General features: G+C 45.5%; 1 protein-coding gene across 13 annotated transcripts in view; it reads right to left on the minus strand.

Moving 5' to 3' along the window:
• The window catches only part of herc2 (HECT and RLD domain containing E3 ubiquitin protein ligase 2), a 344,572-nt gene that overhangs the window by 281,154 nt on the left and 36,860 nt on the right, over positions 1-26,558 (minus strand). For all 13 annotated transcript variants that reach the window (XM_072477237.1, XM_072477227.1, XM_072477236.1 and 10 more), the window contains exon 3: positions 18,861-18,998. In XM_072477237.1, the coding sequence (XP_072333338.1) occupies positions 18,861-18,998 (138 nt within the window). The remainder of the gene's footprint in view (positions 1-18,860; positions 18,999-26,558) is intronic.

Here is a 26,558-nt window from a genome sequence, read left to right on the forward strand (position 1 = left end):
CCCCCCAACCTCGAAATACTAACCCAGAGTTAAAACACATAGACCACACAACACGTGTTGCCATCAACCACTATTCTTGTGTGAACCAATTCTCACAAACTCCACGTTCCCTGTCCACTGTAAAGGAGTTTCCCTGTTCTCTCCTGGGCCAGGACACAGCAACCACTTGATTGTCCCTTTCTTTGGCTGATAATATATATTACATCAAGTAAAGCACTCCTTTAAGTGTAATACGGTTACATTATATAAATAAAAATTCAAATAAACAGCAAATAGATAGCTATGAAAGTATTTGTTTCAATTATATATTGGAATAATACAATGGTTACATTTGAATTTCAGCATCACAATAGCAGAGAACTTTGAAATAAATGAAATAACCCTGATGAGAAAAATAGGAGGCTGAAAACAAATTAAAAACCATAGGAAAGAGAGAGAAAGAGAAAATGGAAAGATAGAACAAATGGTTCAGTGAAAAATAGAAAAGAAAGAGGACAGAAAGAAATGAGGGGATGGGATGGGAACAAGTGGGGAGAGGACAGAAAAAAAGGGAAAAGATTGACAGACAAATTCCCTGAAATTATCAGCAATCTGGAGAAAAGAAGAGAAGTCAGAGAAGGGGAGGAAGGTGAAATGAAGCAGAACAAAAAAAAGACAAAAGCTGGCAAAGACAGAAGCAGCACACGGAGGAGGGACACAATGAGAAAGTTTGAAGGAAGAGCTCCAGCTTGAACGAGAGCAGAAACATGTGCACATTGAATTTTGGGGAGTAAGGAAGAAGAACTCATTATCACCTGGTAGGTTTAGGGAACATGTGATTCCATGAAAGGATGAGGAATTGAAAAGCTTATGGGAAATGCAAGCCTGTTGTCTCTGTAAAAGTAGGTCAGAATGGTGTCAGATGGATGCACCTTTAAGAAATGGGTGTTTATCAAATAGCTGCAGTGATGTCAGTGTGTGGGTGGAGCTGGGCTGTCTGTCTTTCACTTTTGTTCTTGAGCTGGCAGCTGCAGTGTGTTTAGCTTTGTTTTCAGAGGTGGATAGCTACATTCAAAGCAAGCAGCTGTATAATGATCTCTCTCTCTCTGCAAGCTAAAGAATGTCTCCAGATCAAAGTAATATCGGTTTCTGTAGAGCATTAAAGCCTGCTGTCTTTATTTTAAAAATGATTTAACTTATGGATGTTGTTTGGGAAGTTATTAAGGGTTACCTATAGAATATTGGATTTGGGAAAGTATCAGTGTTTGTAGTTGCTAAGATGTTTATTGTGTGTTTATAAAATGTTAACTGGGTTCATAGAATAAACATGGTTTTGTTTTAAATATACTTTAGCTCTCTGTTGCACCACACCTGTGCTCCCCATAACCAAAATTTATTTAAAGTTGTGGGTCACATAAACTCCATGAAATACTTTGGGGTTCTCTAAACCCTGGCCCATAATAATGGGGGTTTAGGGTTTAAAATTGGGAGAGCAATTGTTGAGGACGTTTGGGTACTGATGGTCTAGGTGACCTGTTGAAAACTGATATAGCATTTTCTTTTTCTCCTTGACATTAACCAGCTATCAATTGTGAAACATAAAAGTTGTTAAATTGCATCGTTTGACATGAAAATCTAAACTCTTCCAAGAAATCATGCTCCCAGACTGCCTGGAAATCTATTACTAATTTGTGCCTTCAATGTTTGTAAATTCCCCCTTCAGGAACGAAGTACCTAACGCAAATTCATTTCATACTTATAAATCAACTGATTTGGCAATATAGCAATTCTGCATGATTTGTTTATTGCTACTTTAAGATGAGCGGACAAGCGAAGTGTTAGATGTATGACCATTGCCAGATCTGCTTCAGCATTGCCCTTAACCCATTTGTCATGATTCAATACTGCTTACCATTCAAAGAAAGATATGGAGGCTGCACTACCCCTCAATGGGTGGCTCCCTTTCTCAATTCGCTTTACAGTTATACTTATGACACTGCACTGCTTTGCCTTAAACACATAAAGCAGACTACATGCAGGAATTTGTTGCAGATTTGGGAAGTGAAGCTCCACTAAACTAAAGGTCCGTTCACTTCTTCAAATCTCCAGATTACTCTCAGTGCCATGCGCAAATGAGTACAGAAAAAGGGAGATAAAACAGATGAATGTGTGGCAGGAAAGATGATGCAGGATGGAGAGCTTTAAGATTCTCAGGACATTGGAATGACTTTGGGGAAGGTGGGGACTGTACAGGTTGTGGACGGACTGCACCCGAATACAGCCAGGAGGGAATTTCTTGCGGGGTGTTTTGCTTCTGCAGTGGGGAGGTTTTAAACTAACTTGGTAAAGGTTTGGGACCCAGAAAATAATATCAGAGAGGAATACCAAGGTGCACAGAACAGTGCTAGAGTAGGAAATACTAAGTTAATAGGTGGGGTCAGAGTTAAACATAATGAAATAGACTCAAAATCAGGGTTACAGTGCATGTTTGTGATTGTACAGAGTGTGGTAAATAAGACTGGTGAATCACAGGCCCAGATTGCCCTGTAAAAATATGGTGTTGTGGCAATCACAGAGAGACCCGATTCAAAGAAGGGCAGGACTAGGTTAAATAGTCCTGGATACAAGGTGCTCAGGATCAATAGGAAAGGGATAAAAAGTGACGAAGAAACAGTGCTGAAGAAACATGGGGCGCGATTCTCCGAGCCCCGCTCCAGGCCGGAGAATCACCGCAACTGCGCCCTGACGCGGGGAATCAGCGCCATTTGCGCCGGCGCGTTTGGCGCGGCCACGGGCCGCTGGAAACGGCGGTGCCACCGATTCTCCGGTCCGGATGGGCCGAGCGGCCGCTCCGACACGACAAGAGTCCCACTGGCGCCGTTCACCCCTTGTCGCTGCCGGCTGGAACTCTGCGGGAACGCTCGGGGAGAGGGGGGGCTCCTTCACGGGGGGGGGGGGGGCCTCCAATGGGGTCTGGCCCGCGATCAGGGCCCACCGATCGGCGGGCCGGCCTCTTCACCCCCCGGGCCTACTTCCTGGCGCGGCCAGCCCCTAAACACCGACCCCATGTTGGGTCGGGGCCGGCACACGCAAGTTCCCCGCGCATGCGCAGGATGGCGCGGCCCAACTGCGCATGCACAGGATTGAGCTGCCCCAACTGCGCATGCGAGGGTTGGCGCGGCGCAAGAAGGCTGGAGCGGCGTAAACCACTCCAGCGCCGTGCATGCCCCCCGTGGGGGCCAGAATAGGTTGTGCCCGGGTCCTGTTCGCACCGTCGTGAAATGCGACGGTGTTCACGACAGTGCAAACACTTGGCCTCAATATCAGAGAATCGCGCCCATGATGCCTCAGAGGGGTGGAGAACGGAATGTATTTGGCTAAAACTAAGGAACACAAACGGTGACATTACATTGCTTGGTGTAATCCAAAGGATATCAGCTAGTGGGAAGGATGGAAAGGAACATGTTTGCAAGGAAATTAGAGAGGTGCAAAAATGGAGTACTTCCAATGGGGAACTTTAATAATCCAAATACTGGGATGGCATGAGTGCAAAGGGCAGAGAGGTTAAAGAGTTCCTAGAGTGCGTTCACAAGAATTTTGTTCAACAGTAGGTTTCCAGTGCAACGGGGAAGGAGCCGCTGGGAATGAGGTGGACCAAGTAGATCAAGTGTCGGTCGGCAAACATTTAGGGGACAGTGGTCATTGTATCATAAGCTTTAGGCTGACTATGGAAAAGTATTAAGAACAATTCAGAGTAAGAAAACTTAACATAAGGAAAGCTAACTTGAAAGGAATGAGAATAGATCTGTGAAAATAAATCGGCACCAATAGGTTGGCAGGAAAGACCGTAGCTGATCAATGTGCTACCCTCAAAGAAGAGGCTACTTCAGTCACAGTCAAGGTATATTTCCTCGAAAGGGAAAGGTAACGCAAACAAATTCAGAGCTTCCTGAATGACAAATGAGAAATTAAGATAAAGAAGCAAAAGTGTGCTTATGACAGGTATCAGGTAGAAACTACAACTGAGAATCAGGTTGACTATACAAGGTTCAGAGGGAAGGTGGAAACAAGGAAGTGAAGCAAAGAGGGAGCACAAAAAGAGACTGGCAGCTAACGTAAAAGAGAATTCCAAAGTACTCTGGAGGCATATAAATAGTAAAAGGGTCAGTGAAAGGAAGAGCAAGGATGATGCAAGACCAAAAAGGGAATTTACATATGGACGTAGAGGGCACAGCTAAGGTATTAAATGAATACTTTGTATCTGCCTTTACCAAAGAAGAAGATGCTACCCAAATCATGGTAAATGAGGTGGTAATTCAGACACTAGAATGGTTTAAAATTCTAAATGAGGTGGTGGTATCGGTTAGGTTATCTGTACTTAAAGTATGACGAAGCACGAGATCGGTTGTGGTGCATAGAAGTGAAGGCAATGGCCATAAATTTTCGGTCTTCCTTAAACTCATGAGTGGTGCCAGAGAACTTGGCAAACATTAAACACTTATTCAAAAAAGCATGCAAGGACAATCCCAGCAGTTACAGACAAGCGAGATTAACTTTGGCGATGTGGAAACTTCTAGAAACAATCATTCTGGACAAGGTTAGTAATCACGTGGGCAAATATGGGTTGATTAAGGAATCCCAATATGGATTTCTCATGGTAAAAATCATATTCAAATAACTTGGAGCTCTTTAAAAGAGCTCAAGTTCTTAAAGAAATAAAAGGTGATGGTAAGCGGACAGGCAGTTGGTGCTGAGTCCACTAAAGATCAGCCATGATATTGTTGAATGGCAGAGCAGGCTCGATGGGCCAGATGGCCTACTCCTGCTCCTAGTTCTTATGTTCTTAACAGAGGGATGAAGAAGTGCACATGGACTTCTAAAAGGTGTTTGATGCAGTGCCACATGACAGATTAAAGTCATAAAAGGGGCAGTAGCAACATGGTTACAGAATTGGCTAAGTGGCAGGAAACAGACAGTAATGGATAATGGATGTTTTGGGGGCTGGAGGAAGGTTTGTCGTGTTCCCCAGGGATTAGAAGTAGGACACTTTGTTTCCTGATGTCTATTAATGACCTAGATCTTGGTGCATAGGGCACAATTTCAACGTTTGCAGGATACAAAACGCGGAAATATTATAAGAAAGACAGTGTAGGACTTCAAAATGACAGATACAAGTAGGTGCAATAGGCGGGCAGGTGAAGTTCAATGTAGAGAAATGTGAAGTAATTCATTTTGGTAGAAAGAAAACGCAGAAACAGTATTAAATAGAATCCAACTCGAAAAGGGGTGCAGGAGCAGAGGGACTTGGGTGTAGATGTACATGAGTCAAAAGAACAAAGAACAAAGAAATGTACAGCACAGGAACAGGCCCTTCGGCCCTCCAAGCCCGTGCCGACCATACTGCCCGACTAAACTACAATCTTCTACACTTCCTGGGTCCGTATCCTTCTATTCCCATCCTATTCATATATTTGTCAAGATGCCCCTTAAATGTCCCTATCGTCCCTGCTTCCACTACCTCCTCCGGTAGTGAGTTCCAGGCACCCACTACCCTCTGCGTAAAAAACTTGCCTCGTACATCTACTCTAAACTTTGCCCCTCTCACCTTAAACCTATGCCCCCTAGTAATTGACCCCTCTACCCTGGGGAAAAGCCTCTGACTATCCACTCTGTCTATGCCCCTCATAATTTTGTATACCTCTATCAGGTCGTCCCTCAACCTCCTTCGTTCCAGTGAGAACAAACCGAGTTTATTCAATCGCTCCTCATAGCTTATGCCCTCCATACCAGGCAACATTCTGGTAAATCTCTTCTGCACCCTCTCTAAAGCCTCCACATCCTTCTGGTAGTGTGGCGACCAGAATTGAACACTATACTCCAAGTGTGGCCTAACTAAGGTTCTATACAGCTGCAACATGACTTGCCAATTCTTATACTCAATGCCCCGGCCAATGAAGGCAAGCATGCCGTATGCCTTCTTGACTACCTTCTCCACCTGTGTTGCCCCTTTCAATGACCTGTGGACCTGTACTCCTAGATCTCTTTGACTTTCAATACTCTTGAGGGTTCTACCATTCACTGTATATTCCCTACCTTCATTAGCCCTTCCAAAATGCATTACCTCACATTTGTCCGGATTAAACTCCATCTGCCATCTCTCCGCCCAAGTCTCCAGACAATCTAAATCCTGCTGTATCCTCAGACAGTCCTCATCGCTATCCGCAATTCCACCAACCTTTGTGTCGTCTGCAAACTTACTAATCAGACCAGTTACATTTTCCTCCAAATCATTTATATATACTACAAAGAGCAAAGGTCCCAGCACTGATCCCTGTGGAACACCACTGGTCACAGCCCTCCAATGAGAAAAGCATCCCTCCATTGCTACCCTCTGCCTTCTATGGCCTAGCCAGTTCTGTATCCACCTTGCCAGTTCACCCCTGATCCCGTGTGACTTCACCTTTTGTACTAGTCTACCATGAGGGACCTTGTCAAAGGCCTTACTGAAGTCCATATAGACAACATCTACTGCCCTACCTGCATCAATCATCTTAGTGACCTCCTCGAAAAACTCTATCAAGTTAGTGAGACACGACCTTCCCTTCACAAAACCGTGCTGCCTCTCACTAATACGTCCATTTGCTTCCAAATGGGAGTAGATCCTGTCTCGAAGAATTCTCTCCAGTAATTTCCCTACCACTGAAGTAAGGCTCACCGGCCTGTAGTTCCCGGGATTATCCTTGCTACCCTTCTTAAACAGAGGAACAACATTGGCTATTCTCCAGTCCTCCGGGACATCCCCTGAAGACAGCGAGGATCCAAAGATTTCTGTCAAGGCCTCAGCAATTTCCTCTCCAGCCTCCTTCAGTATTCTGGGGTAGATCCCATCCGGCCCTGGGGACTTATCTACCTTAATATTTTTTAAGACACCCAACACCTCGTCTTTTTGGATCACAATGTGACCCAGGCTATCTACACCCCCTTCTCCAGACTCAACATCTACCAATTCCTTCTCTTTGGTGAATACTGATGCAAAGTATTCATTTAGTACCTCGCCCATTTCCTCTGGCTCCACACATAGATTCCCTTGCCTATCCTTCAGTGGGCCAACCCTTTCCCTGGCTACCCTCTTGCTTTTTATGTACGTGTAAAAAGCCTTGGGATTTTCCTTAACCCTATTTGCCAATGACTTTTCATGACCCCTTCTAGCCCTCCTGACTCCTTGCTTAAGTTCCTTCCTACTTTCCTTATATGCCACACAGGCTTCGTCTGTTCCCAGCCTTTTAGCCCTGACAAATGCCTCCTTTTTCTTTTTGACGAGGCCTACAATATCACTCGTCATCCAAGGTTCCCGAAAATTGCCGTATTTATCTTTCCTCCTCACAGGAACATGCCTGTCCTGTATTCCTTTCAACTGACACTTGAAAGCCTCCCACATGTCAGATGTTGATTTGCCCTCAAACATCCGCCCCCAATCTATGTTCTTCAGTTCCCGCCTAATATTGTTATAATTAGCCTTCCCCCAATTTAGCACATTCATCCTCGGACCACTCTTATCCTTGTCCACCAGTACTTTAAAACTTACTGAATTGTGGTCACTGTTACCGAAATGCTCCCCTACTGAAACATCTACCACCTGGCCGGGCTCATTCCCCAATACCAGGTCCAGTACCGCCCCTTCCCTAGTTGGACTGTTTACATATTGTTTTAAGAAGCCCTCCTGGATGCTCCTTACAAACTCCGCCCCGTCTAAGCCCCTGGCACTAAGTGAGTCCCAGTCAATATTGGGGAAGTTGAAGTCTCCCATCACCACAACCCTGTTGTTTTTACTCTTTTCCAAAATCTGTCTACCTATCTGCTCCTCCATCTCCCGCTGGCTGTTGGGAGGCCTGTAGTATACCCCCAACATTGTGACTGCACCCTTCTTATTCCTGATTTCTACCCATATAGCCTCACTGCCCTCGGAGGTGTCCTCTCGCAGTATAGCTGTGATATTCTCCCGAACAAGTAGCGCAACTCCGCCTCCCCTTTTACATCCCCCTCTATCCCGCCTGAAACATCTAAATCCTGGAACGTTTAGCTGCCAATCCTGCCCTTCCCTCAACCAGGTCTCTGTAATGGCAACAACATCATAGTTCCAAGTAGTAATCCAAGCTCTAAGTTCATCTGCCTTACCCGTAATGCTCCTTGCATTAAAACATATGCACTTCAGGCCACCAGACCCGCTGTGTTCAGCAACTTCTCCCCGTCTGCTCTGCCTCAGAGCCACACTGTCCTTATTCCCTAGTTCTCCCTCAATGCTCTCACCTTCTGACCTATTGCTCCCATGCCCACCCCCCTGCCATACTAGTTTAAACCCTCCCGTGTGACACTAGCAAACCTCGCGGCCAGGATATTTATGCCTCTCCGGTTTAGATGCAACCCGTCCATCTTATACAGGTCACACCTGCCCCGGAAGAGCTCCCAGTGGTCCAGATAACGGAAACCCTCCCTCCTACACCAGCTGTTTAGCCACGTGTTTGTCTGCTCTATCTTCCTATTTCTAGCCTCACTGGCACGTGGCACAGGGAGTAATCCCGAGATTACAACCCTCGAGGTCCTGTCTTTTAACTTTCTGCCTAGCTCCCTGAACTCCTGCTGCAGGACCTCATGCCCCTTCCTGCCTATGTCGTTAGTACCAATATGTACAACGACCTCTGCCTGTTTGCCCTCCCCCTTCAGGATTCCCTCTACCCGTTCGGAGACATCCTGGACCCTGGCACCAGGGAGGCAACATACCATCCTGGAGTCTCTTTCACGTCCACAGAAGCGCCTATCTGTGCCCCTGACTATAGAGTCCCCTATTACTATTACTCTTCTGCGCTTTGACCCTCCCTTCTGAACATCAGAGCCAGCCGTGGTGCCACTGCTCTGGCTGCTGCTGTTTTCCCCTGATAGGCTATCCCCCCCGACAGTATCCAAAGGGGTATATCTGTTCGAGAGGGGGACAACCACAGGGGATTCCTGCACTGACTGCCTGCCCTTTCTGGTGGTCACCCATTTCTCTGCCTGCACCTTGGGTGTGACCACATTTACATAACTGCGATCTATGACGCTTTCCGCCACCTGCATGCTCCTAAGTGCATCCAATTGCTGCTCCAACCGAACCATGCGGTCTGTGAGGAGCTGCAGTTGGGTGCACTTTCTGCAGATGAAGCCATCCGGGACGCTGGAAGCCTCCCGGGCCTGCCACATCTCACAGTCAGAGCACAGCACCCCTCTAACTGACATTGCGTCAATTAATTAAAACTTGTCTTTTTTTTTTTAAATACTTTTTTTTAAAAATTGCAAAGTTACTGTCAACTATCTGTTTCCTAGCACTAGATTTCTAATAGAAATGCGATAGCTAACTATAATATTCTCCGATCTCTGGCTTAGATATCCTCTAAATTATAATTAAGTTATTATGTTTAATTAGTTCCCAAATACTCAAATTTTTTTAAAATTTAGGTTAGAATCCCAACCAGCCACAGCTTTTCTGTGATGTCACTTTAGTTTCCCCCCGACACACACACAATTTGAAAAAAGGTATAAAAGTAAAAATCACTTACTTACCTTCTTAGTGTCTGAGATGTTCTCAGGTTCTCTTGCTGACAGAGACTGCTCCTCCACCTCCGATCCTTGGCCTGCACAATGCTAATAATATAATATGGCACTTACCTTACACCAATGGGTCTTATTATTAGGTTAGAGGAGGAGGGCGGGTGGGAGACACTACATGTGTAGTGTCTCGGGTTTCCTCTCCACCAGAATGTATTGGTTGGGGGGGGGGGGGGGGGGGGGGGGGGGGACTTGCCAGAGGTCGAACTTCCGGTTCCCGCCTTATATAAAAACAAATAAAACAGAAAAGAAGAACAGACACGGGACCAGGTAAGGCTTTTTAAATACACTACTCACCTCCCAGAAGGGAGGTGAGTCATTGAAGGTGGCAGGACAGGTTAATAAAATATGCAGTATCCTGGGCTTTATTAAAAGGAGCAGAGAGTACAAGAGCAAGGAGGTTATCTTGAACTTGTATAAGTCACTAGTTCGGCCTCAACTGGAAATAAACTTCAAGCTCTGGGTGCCGCACTTTAGAAAGGAAATAAAAGCATAGGAGTGCAGAAAAGATTCACAAGAGAATGATTGCTGGGATGAGGAACTTCATTTACAAAGACAGATTGGAGAAGGACTGTTTTCCTTGGAGAAAAGAAGTCCAAGAGTTTGGACAGAGTAGATAGGGAGAAACTGTTCCCACTCTTGCAAAGATCCAAAACGAGGGGCCATAGATTTAAAGGGGGCGATTCTCCGAGCCCCGCGCCAGGCCAGAGAATCGCCGCAACCAGGCCCCGATGCCGGCGCGCGATTCTCCGAGGTGCGGAGAATCACTGCCATTTGCGTCGGCGCGTTTAGCGCAGTGCCAGCCGCGGGCCACTGGAATCGACGGGGCCGCCAATTCTCCGGCCCGAATGGGCCGAGTGGACGCCCCGATGCGAGAAGAGTCCCGCCGGTGCCGTTCACCCCTGGTTGCTGCCGGCGGGAACTCTGCGGGAACGCTCGGGGGGGGCGGCCTGGGGGGGGGGGGGGCCTCCAAAGGGGTCTGGTCCACGATCGGGACCCACTGATTGGCGGGCCAGCTTCCCCCCCCCCCCCCACCCCACCCACGCCTACTTTCCGCTGCGGGCAGCCCCTGAACACTGACCCCATGGTGGGTAGAGGCCGGCGCGCGCAAGAAGTTCCCCGCACATGCGCAGGATGGCGCAGCCCAACTGCGCCTGCGCAGAATTGAGCTGGCCCAATTGCGCATGCGCAGGTTAGCGCAGCGCCAGGCTGGAGCAGCATGAACCGTTCCAGCGCCGTGCTGGCCCCCTGTGGGGGCCAGAATAGGTCGTGCATGGGCATTGTTCGCGCCGTCGTGAAGCGCGACAGCGTTCACAACGGTGCGAACACTTGGCCTCAATATCGGAGAATCGCCCCCAAAGTAATTAGTAAAAGAGATAACCGTGATACGAGGAAAACCCTTTTTCATCCAGAGTGGTTCATGTCTGGAATACTCAGCCTTAGAGTGTGGTGGGGGCAGGGCTATTATTTGAAAATAAGTAACATTCAGGGTTATGATGAGAAGGCAGGAGAATGGAACTAGGTGAGTTGCTCATTCAGAGAGCCAGTGAAGACACAATGAGCCAAATGGCCTCCTTCTGGGGCTGGTTTAGCACACTGGGCTAAATCGCTGGCTTTTAAAGCTGACCAAGCAGGCCAGCAGCACGGTTCAATTCCCGTACCAGCCTCCCCGAACAGGCGCCGGAATATGGCGACTAGGGGCTTTTCACAGTAACTTCATTGAAGCCTACTTGTGACAATAAGCGATTTTCATTTTCATTTCTGCCGATATTATACAATGCCACTGTGGTCTAGTTTTTGCCTATGTATTATAAGCTCCTTTGCTTATTTATTATTTGTAGATTACAGAAATATAATTTTATGTTTGTTCTTAATCCAGTTTCTCGATAGTTAACATGCTAATGTGCCAGAACTCGGCTGCCGAATCCTGCATCAACTTCGTCACATCTGAGCCAAGTCAGACCAACTTTCCAGAAATGCAGTTGCAGAAAAATAGTGTGTATGACACTGCACAAACTACTTGAGGTTCTTATCTATAGATTGGAAACATTTGCTGTGAGAACTACAAAACTGTATTTTAAATAAAGCTGTATTTAACTTAAAACTTGAAAAAAGGGTTGCCTCCAAAAATTACCAACTGTATTAACCACTATAGAAAACATGTTTTTTCTTTTAAGCAGAATACAACACAGCAAAAAATGTAGGTTTCCAGTCTTGTGCGAGTTTGTACACAGCTAATAACTTGGCAGCAGTACCAAGATGACACCCATCCCGTGCTGAAGTGCTTTTAACAGATCAGTCAGCCAGGCTGGTCTTGTGACTCAATTTCAGCTGTGCAACAAGCAGCTGTTTCACAAGCATTATCAGCCCTGCACAGTGCCATTCGGAAGATCTCAATGTTTTCATGGATAAGCAGTGACCTTTCCAAACACACTGTTGTCCAGGGTAACCGTGTAGCAAAAATCAGATGAAGAGTTGGCATCTAACCAAAATAAGAAAGTCACATCCCATGCTGCCAGTCATGTGAGTTAGCAAAGGCACAAAACTCAGTGAGGAAGCAGTCAACATTGTAGACCTTGTCCCTTGTAAAGCTATTTCCCTCTCATGAGCAGCTTTAATGACTAAGTGCCAGAAGAAGCACTCCCCAATCCCTACCTGCCAATGTGCCAAGTACAGCAAGCAATGTATAAATGCGATAGAAAAGGGCGTGGTGTTAAAGCTGTCAAAAACATACATGGGATGCTAGGTTTTTTAAACCAGAGCTATGGAGTTAAAATGGAAGAAGCAATGCTAAACCTGTATATACACTGGCACCAGTAATAACACGACGTCCTGAACCGTCTTAATTTAGGAAGGCCATCAAGAACTTGCAGAGGATGCAGCAGAGTTTCACTAAAACAGGGGGTTCGCAAACTGTGATCCACGGCTCCAGTGGAGTCGCAGGACAAGCAATTAGGGTCGTGAGCTCCCAGGCAGCAATGGCGGCTCTGAAGCAGAAACTCAATTAGCCATCCCTAGGATCAGCTGTAGGGCCAATTTAAATGTGTGTGATTCTTTTTGCTTGTGGGCATGGCCTAATCCAATGGGCTCCCAGGCATGATGGCTGAGACCAACAGGGCCTGGAAAATGGTAGGTGTCTTAGCTGATGGTTGAGAAGCACTGCAGTAAAATATCAGGGATAAAGCATTAGTCACAAGGAGTGATTAAAGAAACTGGGTCTCTTTTCATTTGAGCAATGATGGTTAGAGATTCAGTAGAGCTGCTTAAAATTTAGAGGCACTGATAAAGGTAAACGCTAGAATTATAGACTGCTAGAGCATAGAGAAGACCATGTGGCCAGTACCAGCTCTCTCGTAGATGTAACCAATTAATCCCACATCGTGGCTCATAGCCATGTATTTTTTTTCCTCTTCAAACATCTATTAAACTCCCTCTTGAAAGTTACTGCTGAATCGGTTTCCAACATCCCATCAAGAAGCACATTCCAATCACAACTCATTCTGAACTCCCAGACTACATCCTGAAAAACAACTCCTACTTGTCAATGTTGATAAATAAAGTTAACAAGTTTAAGATTAAAACTACAAGGACGAAAGGAGAGGTTTGGCCATTTTTGTTTTTTTAAGCAGAAGGCTGTTAGGGTATGAAATGCTATGGAGTTGGGGAGGGGGGGGCGGGATGGAGATAATCTATGTTAACTTTTTAAACAGGAGATGATTAAATATTTCAGAAAGAAACATTTTGAAAAAGGTATGGGGATAGGGCAATAGAATGGCACGAAATGGGCTGTTGATACAATGGCAAATAGTTATCTGATGTATTGTAAGCTCTCTTGAAACTGACAGAAAAACTAAAAAAAAAAAAGGATTTGGATTTGTTTATTGTCACGTGTACGGAGGTACAGTGAAAAGTATATTTCTGCAAGCAACTCAACAGATCATTAAGTACATGAAAAGAAAAGAAAATACATAATAGGGCAACACAAGGTACACAATGTAACTACATAAACATCGGCATCGGGTGAAGCATATAGGGGTGTAGTGTTAATGAGGTCAGTCCATAAAAGGATCGTTTAGGAGTCTGGTAACAGCGGGGAAGAAGCTGTTTTTGAGTCTGTTCGTGCGTGTTCTCAGACTTCTGTATCTCCTACCGTGGGCAGCATGGTAGCATTGTGGATAGCACAATTGCTTCACAGCTCCAGGGTCCCAGGTTCAATTTCGGCTTGGGTCACTGTCTGTGCGGAGTCTGCACATCCTCCCCGTGTGTGCGTGGGTTTCCTCCGGGTGCTCCGGTTTCCTCCCACAGTCCAAAGATGTGCAGGTAGGTGGATTGACCATGATAAATTGCCCTTAGTGTCCAAAATTGCCCTTTAGTGTTGGGTGGGGTTACTGGGTTATGGGGATAGGATAGAGGTGGTGACCTTGGGTAGGGTGCTCTTTCCAAGAGCCGGTGCAGACTAGATGGGCTGAATGGCCTCCTTCTGCACTGTAAATTCTATGATGATAATCCTGCCCGAAGAAAGAAGTTGGAAGAGTGAGTAAACCGGATGGGAGGGGTCTTTCATTATGCTGCCCGCTTTCCCCAGGCAGCGGGAGGTGTAGATGGAGTCAATGGATGGGAGGCAGGTTTGTGTGATGGACTGGGCTGTGTTCACGATTCTCTGAAGTTTCTTGCGGTCTTGGGCTGAGCAGTTGCCATACCAGGCTGTGACCTTCTGCACCTGGTGTATATTCATAAAGTTAAATTTAATACCGATCCAATACAAAAATACAATGTTTCTTTCTGAAATCTAATATCTGGAAAGGTTATGGAATCAACACTGGTGTAACGTTACATATAGGTCTGGTTCAGTTATATTTATAGTACACATTTTGTATAAGGCAGTACGACAATGAGGACCTCTCAGACGATGACATAGCCAGCATGAGGACTTTTGATGCGCCTCATACAAATCAAGTTAGGTGCAATTTATGAAAGGAAAAGTGAGCATTGCGGGAGGAGTATTTTTTTTAAATGTACATGAATCCTGTTTAGATTGCTGGTTTCCTCCGGGTGCTCCGGTTTCCTCTCAGTCCAAAGATGTGCAGGTTAATTGGATTGGCCATGCTAATTTGCCCCTTGGTGTCCAACTGTTAAATGGGGTTACAGGGATAGGGTGGGGGAGTGGGCCGAGGTAGGGTGTTCTTTCAGAGGGTTGGTGCAGACTGGATGGGCCGAATTGCCTTCTCCTGCACTGTAGGTATTCTATGATTCTGACTGTAGCAGCAGCACTGCAGCTTGCCTGTTCAGTGGACTCTGCCAGAGTATAGAATTTCCAGTCGTTAAGTCAGGTTATGACTTTAGAGTTCAAAGAGTATTGTTATTATCTCACAATCCAAATCACTATTGTTCCTCTGTGTGCACAAAACGAGCTGGCGTCTGAAAAACGTGGATGGAAGGTGCACAGTAACTAAGTGTATCGTCTGATTTTGGACATTTATTTTGAACGTATAATTTGACGAGAGGAATTTGATTTATCATATTTCTTTAAAGCTGACTTCATGTTTCTATGTTCATACAGTGTTTCCAGATCAGCAAATGTGTTTAGGTAGGTGGGATGGTTTGCGGCGTGACAAATCCTCAGATCGATTCAGCAGCATTTTGGTTCTTTGGAGCCCAAAGTTAAATCTTGGGTTTGAGCTGGAAATGCCCGTTTGGACAAAACCAGTGATTTCTGGGTCAGAGATATAAAACTGTCTGTGCCAAGTGAAATTTGCAATATTCAAGATGAAATTATTTTGATGCCATGCAACACCTTGGCTTTAAGTATGCAGAACTGAAAGGCAATTTACCATCATAAGTGAGGAAGATTGGGCAGCACGGTTGCGCAGTGGTTACCACTGCTGCCTCACAGCACAGAGGACCCGGGTTCGATCCCGGCCCTGGGTCACTGTCCGTGTGGAATTTGCACATTCTCCCCGTGTCTGCGTGGGTCTCACCCCCACAACCCAAAGATGTGGAGGGGTATAGGATTATAATAGAGGCATAAAGTATAAAACCAAAGTAGTGATGGTAAATATTTAGAAATTGCTGGTTAGGACTCAGTTGAAGTAGAATAATAATAATCTTTATTGTCACAAGTAGGCTTACTGCAGCTGAGGTTACTGTAAAAATCCCCTAGTCGCCATGTCCGGCGCCTGTTCAGGTACACGGAGGGAAAACTCAGAATGTCCAAATTACCTAACAAGCTCGTTTTCCGGACTTGTGGGAGGAAACTGGAGCACCCCGAGGAAACACCCGCAGACACGGGAGAACGTGCAGACTCCGCACAGACAGTGAACCAAGCAGAGACCCTGGTCCTGTGAAGCAACAGTGCTAACCACTGTGCGACCGTGCCACCCATTGTATCCAATTCTGGGCACCACATTGTAGAGTCTGGAGATGTGGCAGAATGAGATTATTCTCCTTAGTGTACCAAGAAGGTTAATGAGAGATTCAAGTATCAAAATTATGAGGTTTTGATACAGTAAAGAAAGAAAACTTGCATTTTAAGGAGTACTTTTCAAGACATCAGGAAGTCACAAAATGTTTACAGCCAATGAAGTATTTTTGAAGTGTAGTTACGGCAAGAAGCACATAGATAATGTAGAGAGTAGCAATGTAAAGGGCGAAACTAGGGGCAGTACGGGGCACAATGGTTACATTGCTGCCGATGGCGTGGAGGACCCGGGTTCAAATCCCGACCCTGAGTCACTGACCGTGTGCAGTTTGCACATTCTCCCCGTGCCTGCGCGGATTTCACCCCCACAACCCAAAGATATGCTGGTTAGGTGGATTGGCCACACTAAGTTGCCCCTTAATTGGAAAAAATATATAATTGGGGCCTCTAAAAAAAATGTTAAAGTAAAGGGAGAAACGGATTCAGTGTTAGGAAGGTTGGTCCTGGAGAGCACGGATTTACAATAATTGGCAAATATTCCAAGGTGAAGAGAAATCTTTTCACATAGCGAGCTGTTATAATCTGGAATACACTGCCTGAAAGGGTAGTGGAAACAGGTTCAGTGGTAGCTTTCAATGGGAAAGTGGATATACACACACACAGAAAAAATGCAGTGCTATAGGGAAATAAATAAAAGTAAATACAACTAATTGTATAGCTCTTTCAAAGAGCTTGCGCAGACCCAATAGGTTAAATGAACCTCCTTCTGTGCTGTTATCATTCTTATAAGAAAATATGAAATTTCTGCAGTTGCTTAGGATGGCAAATAGAATAGTACAAATCTAGGATACAACAAAAAAAGAATAGGAAAGGAAGGTGTAGCTCAGATAGATCAGCCATGATATTTTTGATGTGGAGATGCCGGCGTTGGACTGGGGTGAGCACAGTACAAAGTCTTACAACACCAGGTTAAAGTCCAACAGGTTTGTTTCGATGTCACTAGCTTTCGGAGCGCTGCTCCTTCCTCAGGTGATATTTTTGAATAGCAAAGCAGGACCATGGGTCCGAAGAGCCTACGCCTATTTCCTATGTTCTTACATCCTTACTTAATGGCAATCAATCATCAAAGATTGACATGGCCCAGGGAATCTTTATGCATCAGATAGCTAGATTTTAATAGTAAGGAGTCTTACAACACCAGGTTAAAGTACAACAGGTTTGTTTCGAATCACGAGCTTTCAGAGCGCAGCTCCTTCATCAGGTGATTCACCTGAAGCAGTTGCGCTCCGAAAGCTAGTGATTCGAAACAAACCTGGTGGACATTAACCTGGCATTGTAAGACTTCTTACTGTGCCCACCCCAGTCCAACGCCGGCATCTCCACATCATAGATTTTAAGAGACCAGAGAAGCAGCCGTTTCCTGAATCAGAATTCAGAATGTGCGGACATGGTGGCAGATTAGGACATGATATCCAGCAATGCTGGCGGGCCAGTTAGCTCAGTTGACCTGATGTGGTTCAGAATTATTCCAACAGCACGGGTAGATGTGGGATCTCTTCGCCCGGCCTCAGAGAGTGGAAGGCAGTGGCAAACCACCACAAACAAAAACTGCCAAGTAAAATGGCTCAGCATTCATGGAATAGAATTTGGTCATGCTGGACGGAGAGGGAAAGAACCATGACCAATTTATGAATTTCTATGCAAAAATGTTTACACTCCCAATTGCACTTTCCTCCCTAGTCGCATCACAGATTTCCAGCCCAGATAAGCCATGGATAGCACAACCTGCATTGAATCGTTCTGGATTAGAAAATAACAAGTCACATATCAAAGCTAAGTAAAATGCCCCCAAACTAAGCAGCAATTCAATATCATAAAATACAATGGGCAATAAATGATGGTGCGCAAAATCTTTTTAAATAAAGTCTAGCAGGATCAGGGATGTAGTGCAACAGGTTTCAACTTCAAGCTATAGCCTTGCTTTGTGGATCAACTTTAGAACAATTCATGATTTTGCAAAACCATTTCAACTGTCAAGGAAAGGAAGCATATATTTTCTTTACAATTATGGTTCTTAAATATTGAAGAGGGATCAAGCGTAGTAATAGCTGCAAATATTCAAGAACCTCAATAACATACTTTCTAATTAATTCTAACAAAATCCGCACAAAATTAACTGAGTAATACATATAGAACATACAGTGCAGGAGGCCATTCGGCCCATCTAGACTGCACCAACCCACTTAAGCCCTCACTTCCACCCTATCCCCGTAACCCAATAACCCCTACTAACTTTTTTGGCCACTTATCATGGTCAATCCACCTAACCTGCACGTCTTTGGACTGTGGTAGGAAACCGGAGCACCCGGAGAAAACCAACGCAGACACGGGGAGAACATGTACACTCCGCACAGACAGTGACCCAGCGGGGAATCGAACCTGGAAACCTGGGACCCTGGCGCTGTGAAGCCACAGTGCTATCCACGTGTGCTACCGTGCTGCCCAGTAATGCTGATGGCCGGCTGTGTGACCTTCAATTATGTAGTCAGACATTCCGCAATCATAATAAATTTGGAACAGAGACATAGGATAAACACAAAATGATGCCATGCACCCACAGCATTAAAACCGAAATGTACAAGTGTTTGTAATACAATTAAGGATGTATTATAGCACTGGAGGAGCCCTCAAAACATCACAAGTGCGGGAAATAAAAACAGTAAGTGCTGCAAATCTCAGCAGGTCTGGCAACATCTGTGGAGAGAGAAATGGAGTAAATGTTTCAAAGTCCAGTATGTTGCTTCTTCAGAACAGACTGTATTACCTGGTTGTCTGCCCCACACCCACGACTCAATAATTGATTTGGCTCGATATGTGGATGTTGGGGTCTCTTCTTCATCCTTTTTCTCCTTGTCATTCTGCTCATCCTTCTTTGACCCAGTCTGACATTCATTATTATCCTCTGAAGAGGGGAAAGAGAATATAGAGGGGTAGGGGGGGGGGGGGGGGGGGGGAAAAATCACATTTTTAAGACTCAAAATAGAAATGTAGCTTCAACATATATGATGGTGGAATAGAACACAAGAGCTTTTGTGGATTACAAACAAACACAATAACTAAAACAGGAAGAGGAGCCTTTCAATTAGAAATTGGCTTACTTGTTTTCTTCTTCAGAAAGGCAGAACGTAGAGGGATTGTGCAAGTAAAGTAAGAAACAACACCTTGCAATATACAGTGCCTCTAAGATGGAAAAACACCCCGCGCCATTCACAGAAACATGACCAGACACTAAGATTGCGGCAAAGACACGAGAGGAGATATTCAGAGGGATAATTTAATTCTCAATCACATCTTCGTATTAGCCATGATTTTATAACTCATTTCATTGACGCCTTCCTCTGGATAATTACTGATAATCAGTGATCTTGTGGATCTCCAATTGTCTTCATGTTTCTTTCAGAGCCATGCTCATGAACAATTTTTCGCTTCCGTGATTTCAGCCAACTACCTATCCAATCTAAGCAGTATATTATCAAATGAGATCTAATTTTTCCCTATAGCTAATAATGTTACATCACTGAATGTTTCTGTAAGATAATGAGTAAGGGATACGACATCAACCAGACCATCACCATCCCCACTAGTCTGGTCACTTTCTCAAAGCATGGAACCGGTTCAGAACAGGGCCTATATATCGTAAAATCATTCGGCAGCCAAAACAACTGACAAACATTAACAAGTTGTTAGTGTGTCACATTAATTTTCCAACTGCTTTCCCCCCTTCCAAAGTCAAATACACAAATCAAGTCTCAGCGTCCAGCAAAAGAGCATGTAATCCACCTTTAAACATGGTAATCAACCTGGATCTTAATTAGTTATTGAATAGATGAACCATTGGCTCATATTATGAGACTGCAGGGTAAATGGCATCAAGTCCTTGAGCATAAGCAATTTTACGCACATTAAATCCCAGCTAGGTAGTTCATTCATTGGCTGTACCTTTTGGTTCATACTGCTGTGATGAGTTCCACAGTCTTGTGCAAATGGAAAACAACAGCTATATTTTTCTAATGTCATCTTCACATTTCTAATTCTGACTTAGGTTTTTTTGGTGAGGAAAGTTTCCAATTTTATTTTTTTTAAAACAGAGGCACAGACACAGACACAGGCAAGCACACACGCATGCACATTCCACCAATTGGTGAACAGAATTTCAATGGTCTGAATCTTCCAATACTGGGTGCGGCAAAAAGACTCAATATAAGCCACTGATGCACGTCAAGTCCCTCAGGAGGGACTGTAACACACACATGCATGGTACTCATTTAGCACAGGGCTAAATCGCTGGCTTTGAAAGCAGACCAAGGCCAGTCTTGCGATTCAACGCGATTCAATTCCCGTACCAGCCTCCCTGAACAGGCACCGGAATGTGGCGACTAGGGGCTTTTCACAGTAACTTCATTTGAAGCCTACTTGTGACAATAAACGATTTTCATTTCATTTCATATGGGAGACTTAAACATCCAATTGCCAATTTTACAATGCCCAGTCCTGGAACGCCCTTCCGAACAGCACTATGGGGTGTATCTACACCAGATGGACTGCAGCAGTTCAAGGCGGTGGTTCACCAGCAGCTTCTCAAGGGCAATTAGGGACAGGCTGAAAATGTCAACACTGTCAGGAGGCACATGGAAACGAGCATTGTCAGGGGGTGGTGTGTTATTTGTTGGGAGGGGGAGAGGAAAGGATATGCTGCTTTTGTCTGATTTTATATCGTCATATATCCTGTTTATTGGGAGGTATTAATATTTGAGCACAATACTGAATGTCTTATCCTAATGAATCTCAGGGACTTTTATTTATGGTAGCTGTGCCTCATGTTAATTATCCATCGTCTCCTCTCTTATCCATTTCTTTATAGTGGTAAAACTGGATGAACGGTATCCTTCCTTTAATCATGATAGAATTGAGTGGCGTCAATGCCGGGAGGTGAGTGGAAGGTTTAGGGTCTTCACGGGTGGGTCCAAAATGCAGGAGGAACATTTATCTCCCATTCCCTTTTTGCCATTGTTCTTCCCCTCTTTATCGAGGAGTATGTCTCCTGATGATAATAAGAATAGTAAGAAGTCTTACAACACCAGGTTAAAGTCCAACAGGTTTGTTTCGATGTCACTAGCTTTCGGAGCGCTGCTCCTTCCTCAGGTGAATGAAGAGGTATGTTCCAGAAACATATATATAGACAGATTCAAAGATGCCAGACGATGCTTGGAATGCGACCATTAGCAGGTGATTAAATCTTTACAGATCCAGAGATGGGGTAACCCCAGGTTAAAGAGGTGTGAATTGTGTCAAGCCAGGACAGTTGGTAGGATTTCGCAGGCTAGATGGTGGGGGATGAATGTAATGCGACATTGTTAAGGAAAATCCCAAGGCTTTTTACACGTACATAAAAAGCAAGAGGGTAGCCAGGGAAAGGGTTGGCCCACTGAAGGATAGGCAAGGGAATCTATGTGTGGAGCCAGAGGAAATGGGCGAGGTACTAAATGAATACTTTGCATCAGTATTCACCAAAGAGAAGGAATTGGTAGATGTTGAGTCTGGAGAAGGGGGTGTAGATAGCCTGGGTCACATTGTGATCCAAAAAGACGAGGTGTTGGGTGTCTTAAAAAATATTAAGGTAGATAAGTCCCCAGGGCCGGATGGGATCTACCCCAGAATACTGAAGGAGGCTGGAGAGGAAATTGCTGAGGCCTTGACAGAAATCTTTGGATCCTCGCTGTCTTCAGGGGATGTCCCGGAGGACTGGAGAATAGCCAATGTTGTTCCTCTGTTTAAGAAGGGTAGCAAGGATAATCCCGGGAACTACAGGCCGGTGAGCCTTACTTCAGTGGTAGGGAAATTACTGGAGAGAATTCTTCGAGACAGGATCTACTCCCATTTGGAAGCAAATGGACGTATTAGTGAGAGGCAGCACGGTTTTGTGAAGGGGAGATCGTGTCTCACTAACTTAATAGAGTTTTTCGAGGAGGTCACTAAGATGATTGATGCAGGTAGGGCAGTAGATGTTGTCTATATGGACTTCAGTAAGGCCTTTGACAAGGTCCCTCATGGTATTTGTTCTCAAGGGCAGCACGGTAGCATTGTGGATAGCACAATTGCTTCACAGCTCCAGGGTCCCAGGTTCGATTCCGGCTTGGGTCACTGACTGTGCGGAGTCTGCACGTCCTCCCCGTGTCTGCGTGGGTTTCCTCCGGGTGCTCCGGTTTCCTCCCACAATCCAAAGATGTGCAGGTTAGGTGAATTGGCCAATGATAAATTGCCCTTAATGTCCAAATTGACCTTGGTGTTGGGTGAAGGTGTTGAGTTTGGGTAGGGTGCTCTTTCCAAGAGCCGGTGCAGACTCAAAGGGCCGAATGGCCTCCTTCTGCACTGTAAATTCAATGATAATCTATGATTAATCTAGGACAAAGGTTCGGCACAACATCGTGGGCCGAAGGGCCTGTTCTGTGCTGTATTTTCTATGTTCTATGTTCTATGGTAGACTAGTACAAAAGGTGAAGTCACACGGGATCAGGGGTGAACTGGCAAGGTGGATACAGAACTGGCTAGGCCATAGAAGGCAGAGGGTAGCAATGGAGGGATGCTTTTCTCATTGGAGGGCTGTGACCAGTGGTGTTCCACAGGGATCAGTGCTGGGACCTTTGCTCTTTGTAGTATATATAAATGATTTGGAGGAAAATGTAACTGGTCTGATTAGTAAGTTTGCAGACGACACAAAGGTTGGTGGCATTGCGGATAGCGATGAGGACTGTCTGAGGATACAGCAGGATTTAGATTGTCTGGAGACTTGGGCGGAGAGATGGCAGATGGAGTTTAATCCGGACAAATGTGAGGTAATGCATTTTGGAAGGGCTAATGCAGGTAGGGAATATACAGTGAATGGTAGTACCCTCAAGAGTATTGAAAGTCAGAGAGATCTAGGAGTACAGGTCCACAGGTCACTGAAAGGGGCAACACAGGTGGAGAAGGTAGTCAAAAAGGCATACGGCATGCTTGCCTTCATTGGCCGGGGCATTGAGTATAAGAATTGGCAAGTCATGTTGCAGCTGTATAGAACCTTAGTTAGGCCACACTTGGAGTATAGTGTTCAATTCTGGTCGCCACACTACCAGAAGGATGTGGAGGCTTTAGAGAGGGTGCAGAAGAGATTTACCAGAATGTTGCCTGGTATGGAGGGCATAAGCTATGAGGAGCGATTGAATAAACTCGGTTTGTTCTCACTGGAACGAAGGAGGTTGAGGGGCGACCTGATAGAGGTATACAAAATTATGAGGGGCATAGACAGAGTGGATAGTCAGAGGCTTTTCCCCAGGGTAGAGGGGTCAATTACTAGGGGGCATAGGTTTAAGGTGAGAGGGGCAAAGTTTAGAGTAGATGTACAAGGCAAGTTTTTTACGCAGAGGGTAGTGGGTGCCTGGAACTCACTACCGGAGGAGGTAGTGGAAGCAGGGACGATAGGGACATTTAAGGGGCATCTTGACAAATATATGAATAGGATGGGAATAGAAGGATACGGACCCAGGAAGTGTAGAAGATTGTAGTTTAGTCGGGCAGTATGGTCGGCACGGGCTTGGAGGGCCAAAGGGCCTGTTCCTGTGCTGTACATTTCTTTGTTCTTTGTTCTTTGACATGAATCCCAGGTCCCGGTTGAGGCCGCACTCATGGGCGCGGAACTTGGCTATAAGCTTCTGCTCGGCGATTCTGCATTGTCGCACGTCCTGAAGGCCGCCTTGGAGAACGCTTATCCGGAGATCAGAGGCTGAATGCCCTTGACTGCTGAAGTGTTCCCCGACTGGAAGGGAACATTCCTGCCTAGTGATTGTTGCGCGATGTCCGTTCATTCGTTGTCGCAGCGTCTGCATGGTCTCGCCAACGTACCACGCTTCGGGACATCCTTTCCTGCAGCGTATGAGGTAGACAACGTTGGCCGAGTCCCACGAGTATGTACCGCGTACCTGATGGGTGGTGTTCTCACGTATAATGGTGGTATCCATGTCGATGATCTGGCACGTCTTGCAGAGATTGCCATGGCAGGGTTGTGTGGTGCCGTGGTCACTGTTCTGAAGGCTGGGTAGTTTGCTGCAAACAATGGTTTGTTTGAGGTTGCGCGGTTGTTTGAAGGCAAGTAGTGGGGGTGTGGGGATGACCTAGGCAAGATGTTCATCTTCATCGATGACGTGTTGAAGGCTGTGAAGAAGCTGTCATAGTTTCTCCACTCCGGGAAAGTACTGGACGACGAAGGGTATTCTGTCAATTGTGTCCCATGTTTGTCTTCTGAGGAGGTCGGTGCGGTTTTTTGCTATGGCGCTTTGGAACTGTCGATCGATGAGACGAGCGCCATATCCCATTCGTACGAGGGAATCTTTCAACGTCTGCAGATGTCTGTTACGCTCCTCCTCGTCTGAGCAGATCCTGTGTACACGGAGAGCTTGTCCATAGGATGTGTTTAGGGTGGAAACTGGAGAAGACGAGCATCGTGAGGTTATCCATGGATTTGCGGTAAAGCAAAGTGGTAAGGTGACCGTCCTTGATGGAGATGAGTGTGTCCAAGAATGCAACTGATTTTGGAGAGTAGTCCATGGTGAGTCTGATGGTTGGATGGAACTTATTGATGTCATCGTGTAGTCGTTTCAGTGGTTCTTCGCCGTGGGTCCAAAGGAAAAAAATGTCATCGATGAATCTGGTGTATAATGTCGGTTGAAGGTCCTGTGCGGTGAGTAGGTCTTGTTCAAACTTGTGCATGAAGATGTTGGCGTATTGGGGTACGAATTTGGTCCCCATGGCTGTTCCGTGCGTCTGGATGAAGAACCTATCGATAATAAGAATGGCGGTAGGGTTAACCTCATGGGTCCTCACTTGTGTTGAGGAATGTTCCCTTCAAACTATTGTGGTCGTGATCTTGGTATTGGGTTTGTAAGATGTTGTCTGAATCCTTCAGTGATACAGACAGGCCTCCTTTCAGAGAAAATAATGTTACCAGGAGGTTTGATGCTGGTGTAACCAGAGATGGGGTAACCAGAGATGGGGTAGGTGTATTTTGCTGCATGCCCGAATGTGGTGCGGAAATCCTGTCCTATCTTTCTTCTGGTGGACTGTACAATGACGTTAGCTAATTTTAAACTATTTTCCTGGAATGTACAGGGAATTCACCATCCTATCAGTAAATATTTTTCTCCAGTTTCCACTGATATTTTTAATATAAATTTAGAGTACCCTATTAGGCTTCTTTTCCAATTAAGGAGCAATTTAGCATGGCCAATCTACCTTCCCTGCACATCTTTGGGTTGTGGGGGTGAGACCCAGGCAGACAAGGGGAAAATATACAAACTCCACAGGTACAGTGACCTGGGTCCAGGGTCGAACCCAGGTCCTCGGTGCTGTGAGGCAGCAGTGCTAAACACTGCACCACTGTGCCGCCCCATCCTGCCTTTTCTTGAGGAGGAGAAAGTGGACATAGCCTTTTACAGGAGACTCAGTTGGATGACAAGGAGCACTTAAAGGTAAAGCGGGAACGGGTGGGGCAGGTCTTCTTCGCCTCGTTTTCGACCAGCAGCAGGGGAGTAGCACATTCGGTGAACAAAAATGTTCCCTTAAAAGGTGGATAATTGTGTGAAGGATAAAGAGGATAGATATCTGATAATGGGCTTGTACATGGAGAACCTGTCTCAATGATGAATGTGCATGGTCCTCCTCATCAATCCCCAGAGTTTGTTACTAAGGTCTTCATGGACTTTACGGAGCTGGCTTTGACCAATTCTTTTGTGGGCGGACACTTTCATTGTCATTTGAATCCCTTGATGGATAAGTGCCCAGTAATCCCCCCCCACTCTACAGGCAATGGCATTGGCGTCAGTATGTGAGGGGGTGGTGTACCTAGACATGTGGAGGACTTTACATCCTAGAGATAAAGAATTTATATTTTTTTCAACTCATCAATATCATACGAGAATTGACTATTTCTTTATGCCTCAAGCAAACCTACATTTGGCATCCACTTGCTCTTTGGGCAGCATTCCCCCTCCAATCCCCGAGCTAGGTTTTTGCACTTTGACGCGTCTCTGCTTGGGGATAAATCCTTTACTGTGTATTTTAAGAAAGCGTGTGAGCTCTTTTACTCAGTCAATTCACTTTTTGATGCGACCCCTCTCTATTTTGTGGGAGGCCTGTCAGGCTTATGGTCGGGGGTTGATTACAATTAACAAAAGGCATACAATGCTGGAAAGTCAGGACTGGATGGCGCCTAGATTGGTCAAAGTGGAGCAAAGGTATACGAGGAAACCTAACCGGCAATTGTCGGTTAATGTACCTCGGGTGACTCTTGATTCCTTGCCGACCCAGCGGGCAGAGAGGAATCTGAAGATTGCAAAGCAAAAATTGTATGAATTCAGGAACAAGCCAAATAAATACTTGGCTTTTTTGACTAAGAAGAGGGCTGACTCTGGAGCTATCCCCTCGGTGTGCA

The sequence above is a fragment of the Scyliorhinus torazame genome, chromosome 15 (assembly GCF_047496885.1).
Source record: "Scyliorhinus torazame isolate Kashiwa2021f chromosome 15, sScyTor2.1, whole genome shotgun sequence".
In the NCBI taxonomy this organism is placed as follows: domain Eukaryota; kingdom Metazoa; phylum Chordata; class Chondrichthyes; order Carcharhiniformes; family Scyliorhinidae; genus Scyliorhinus; species Scyliorhinus torazame.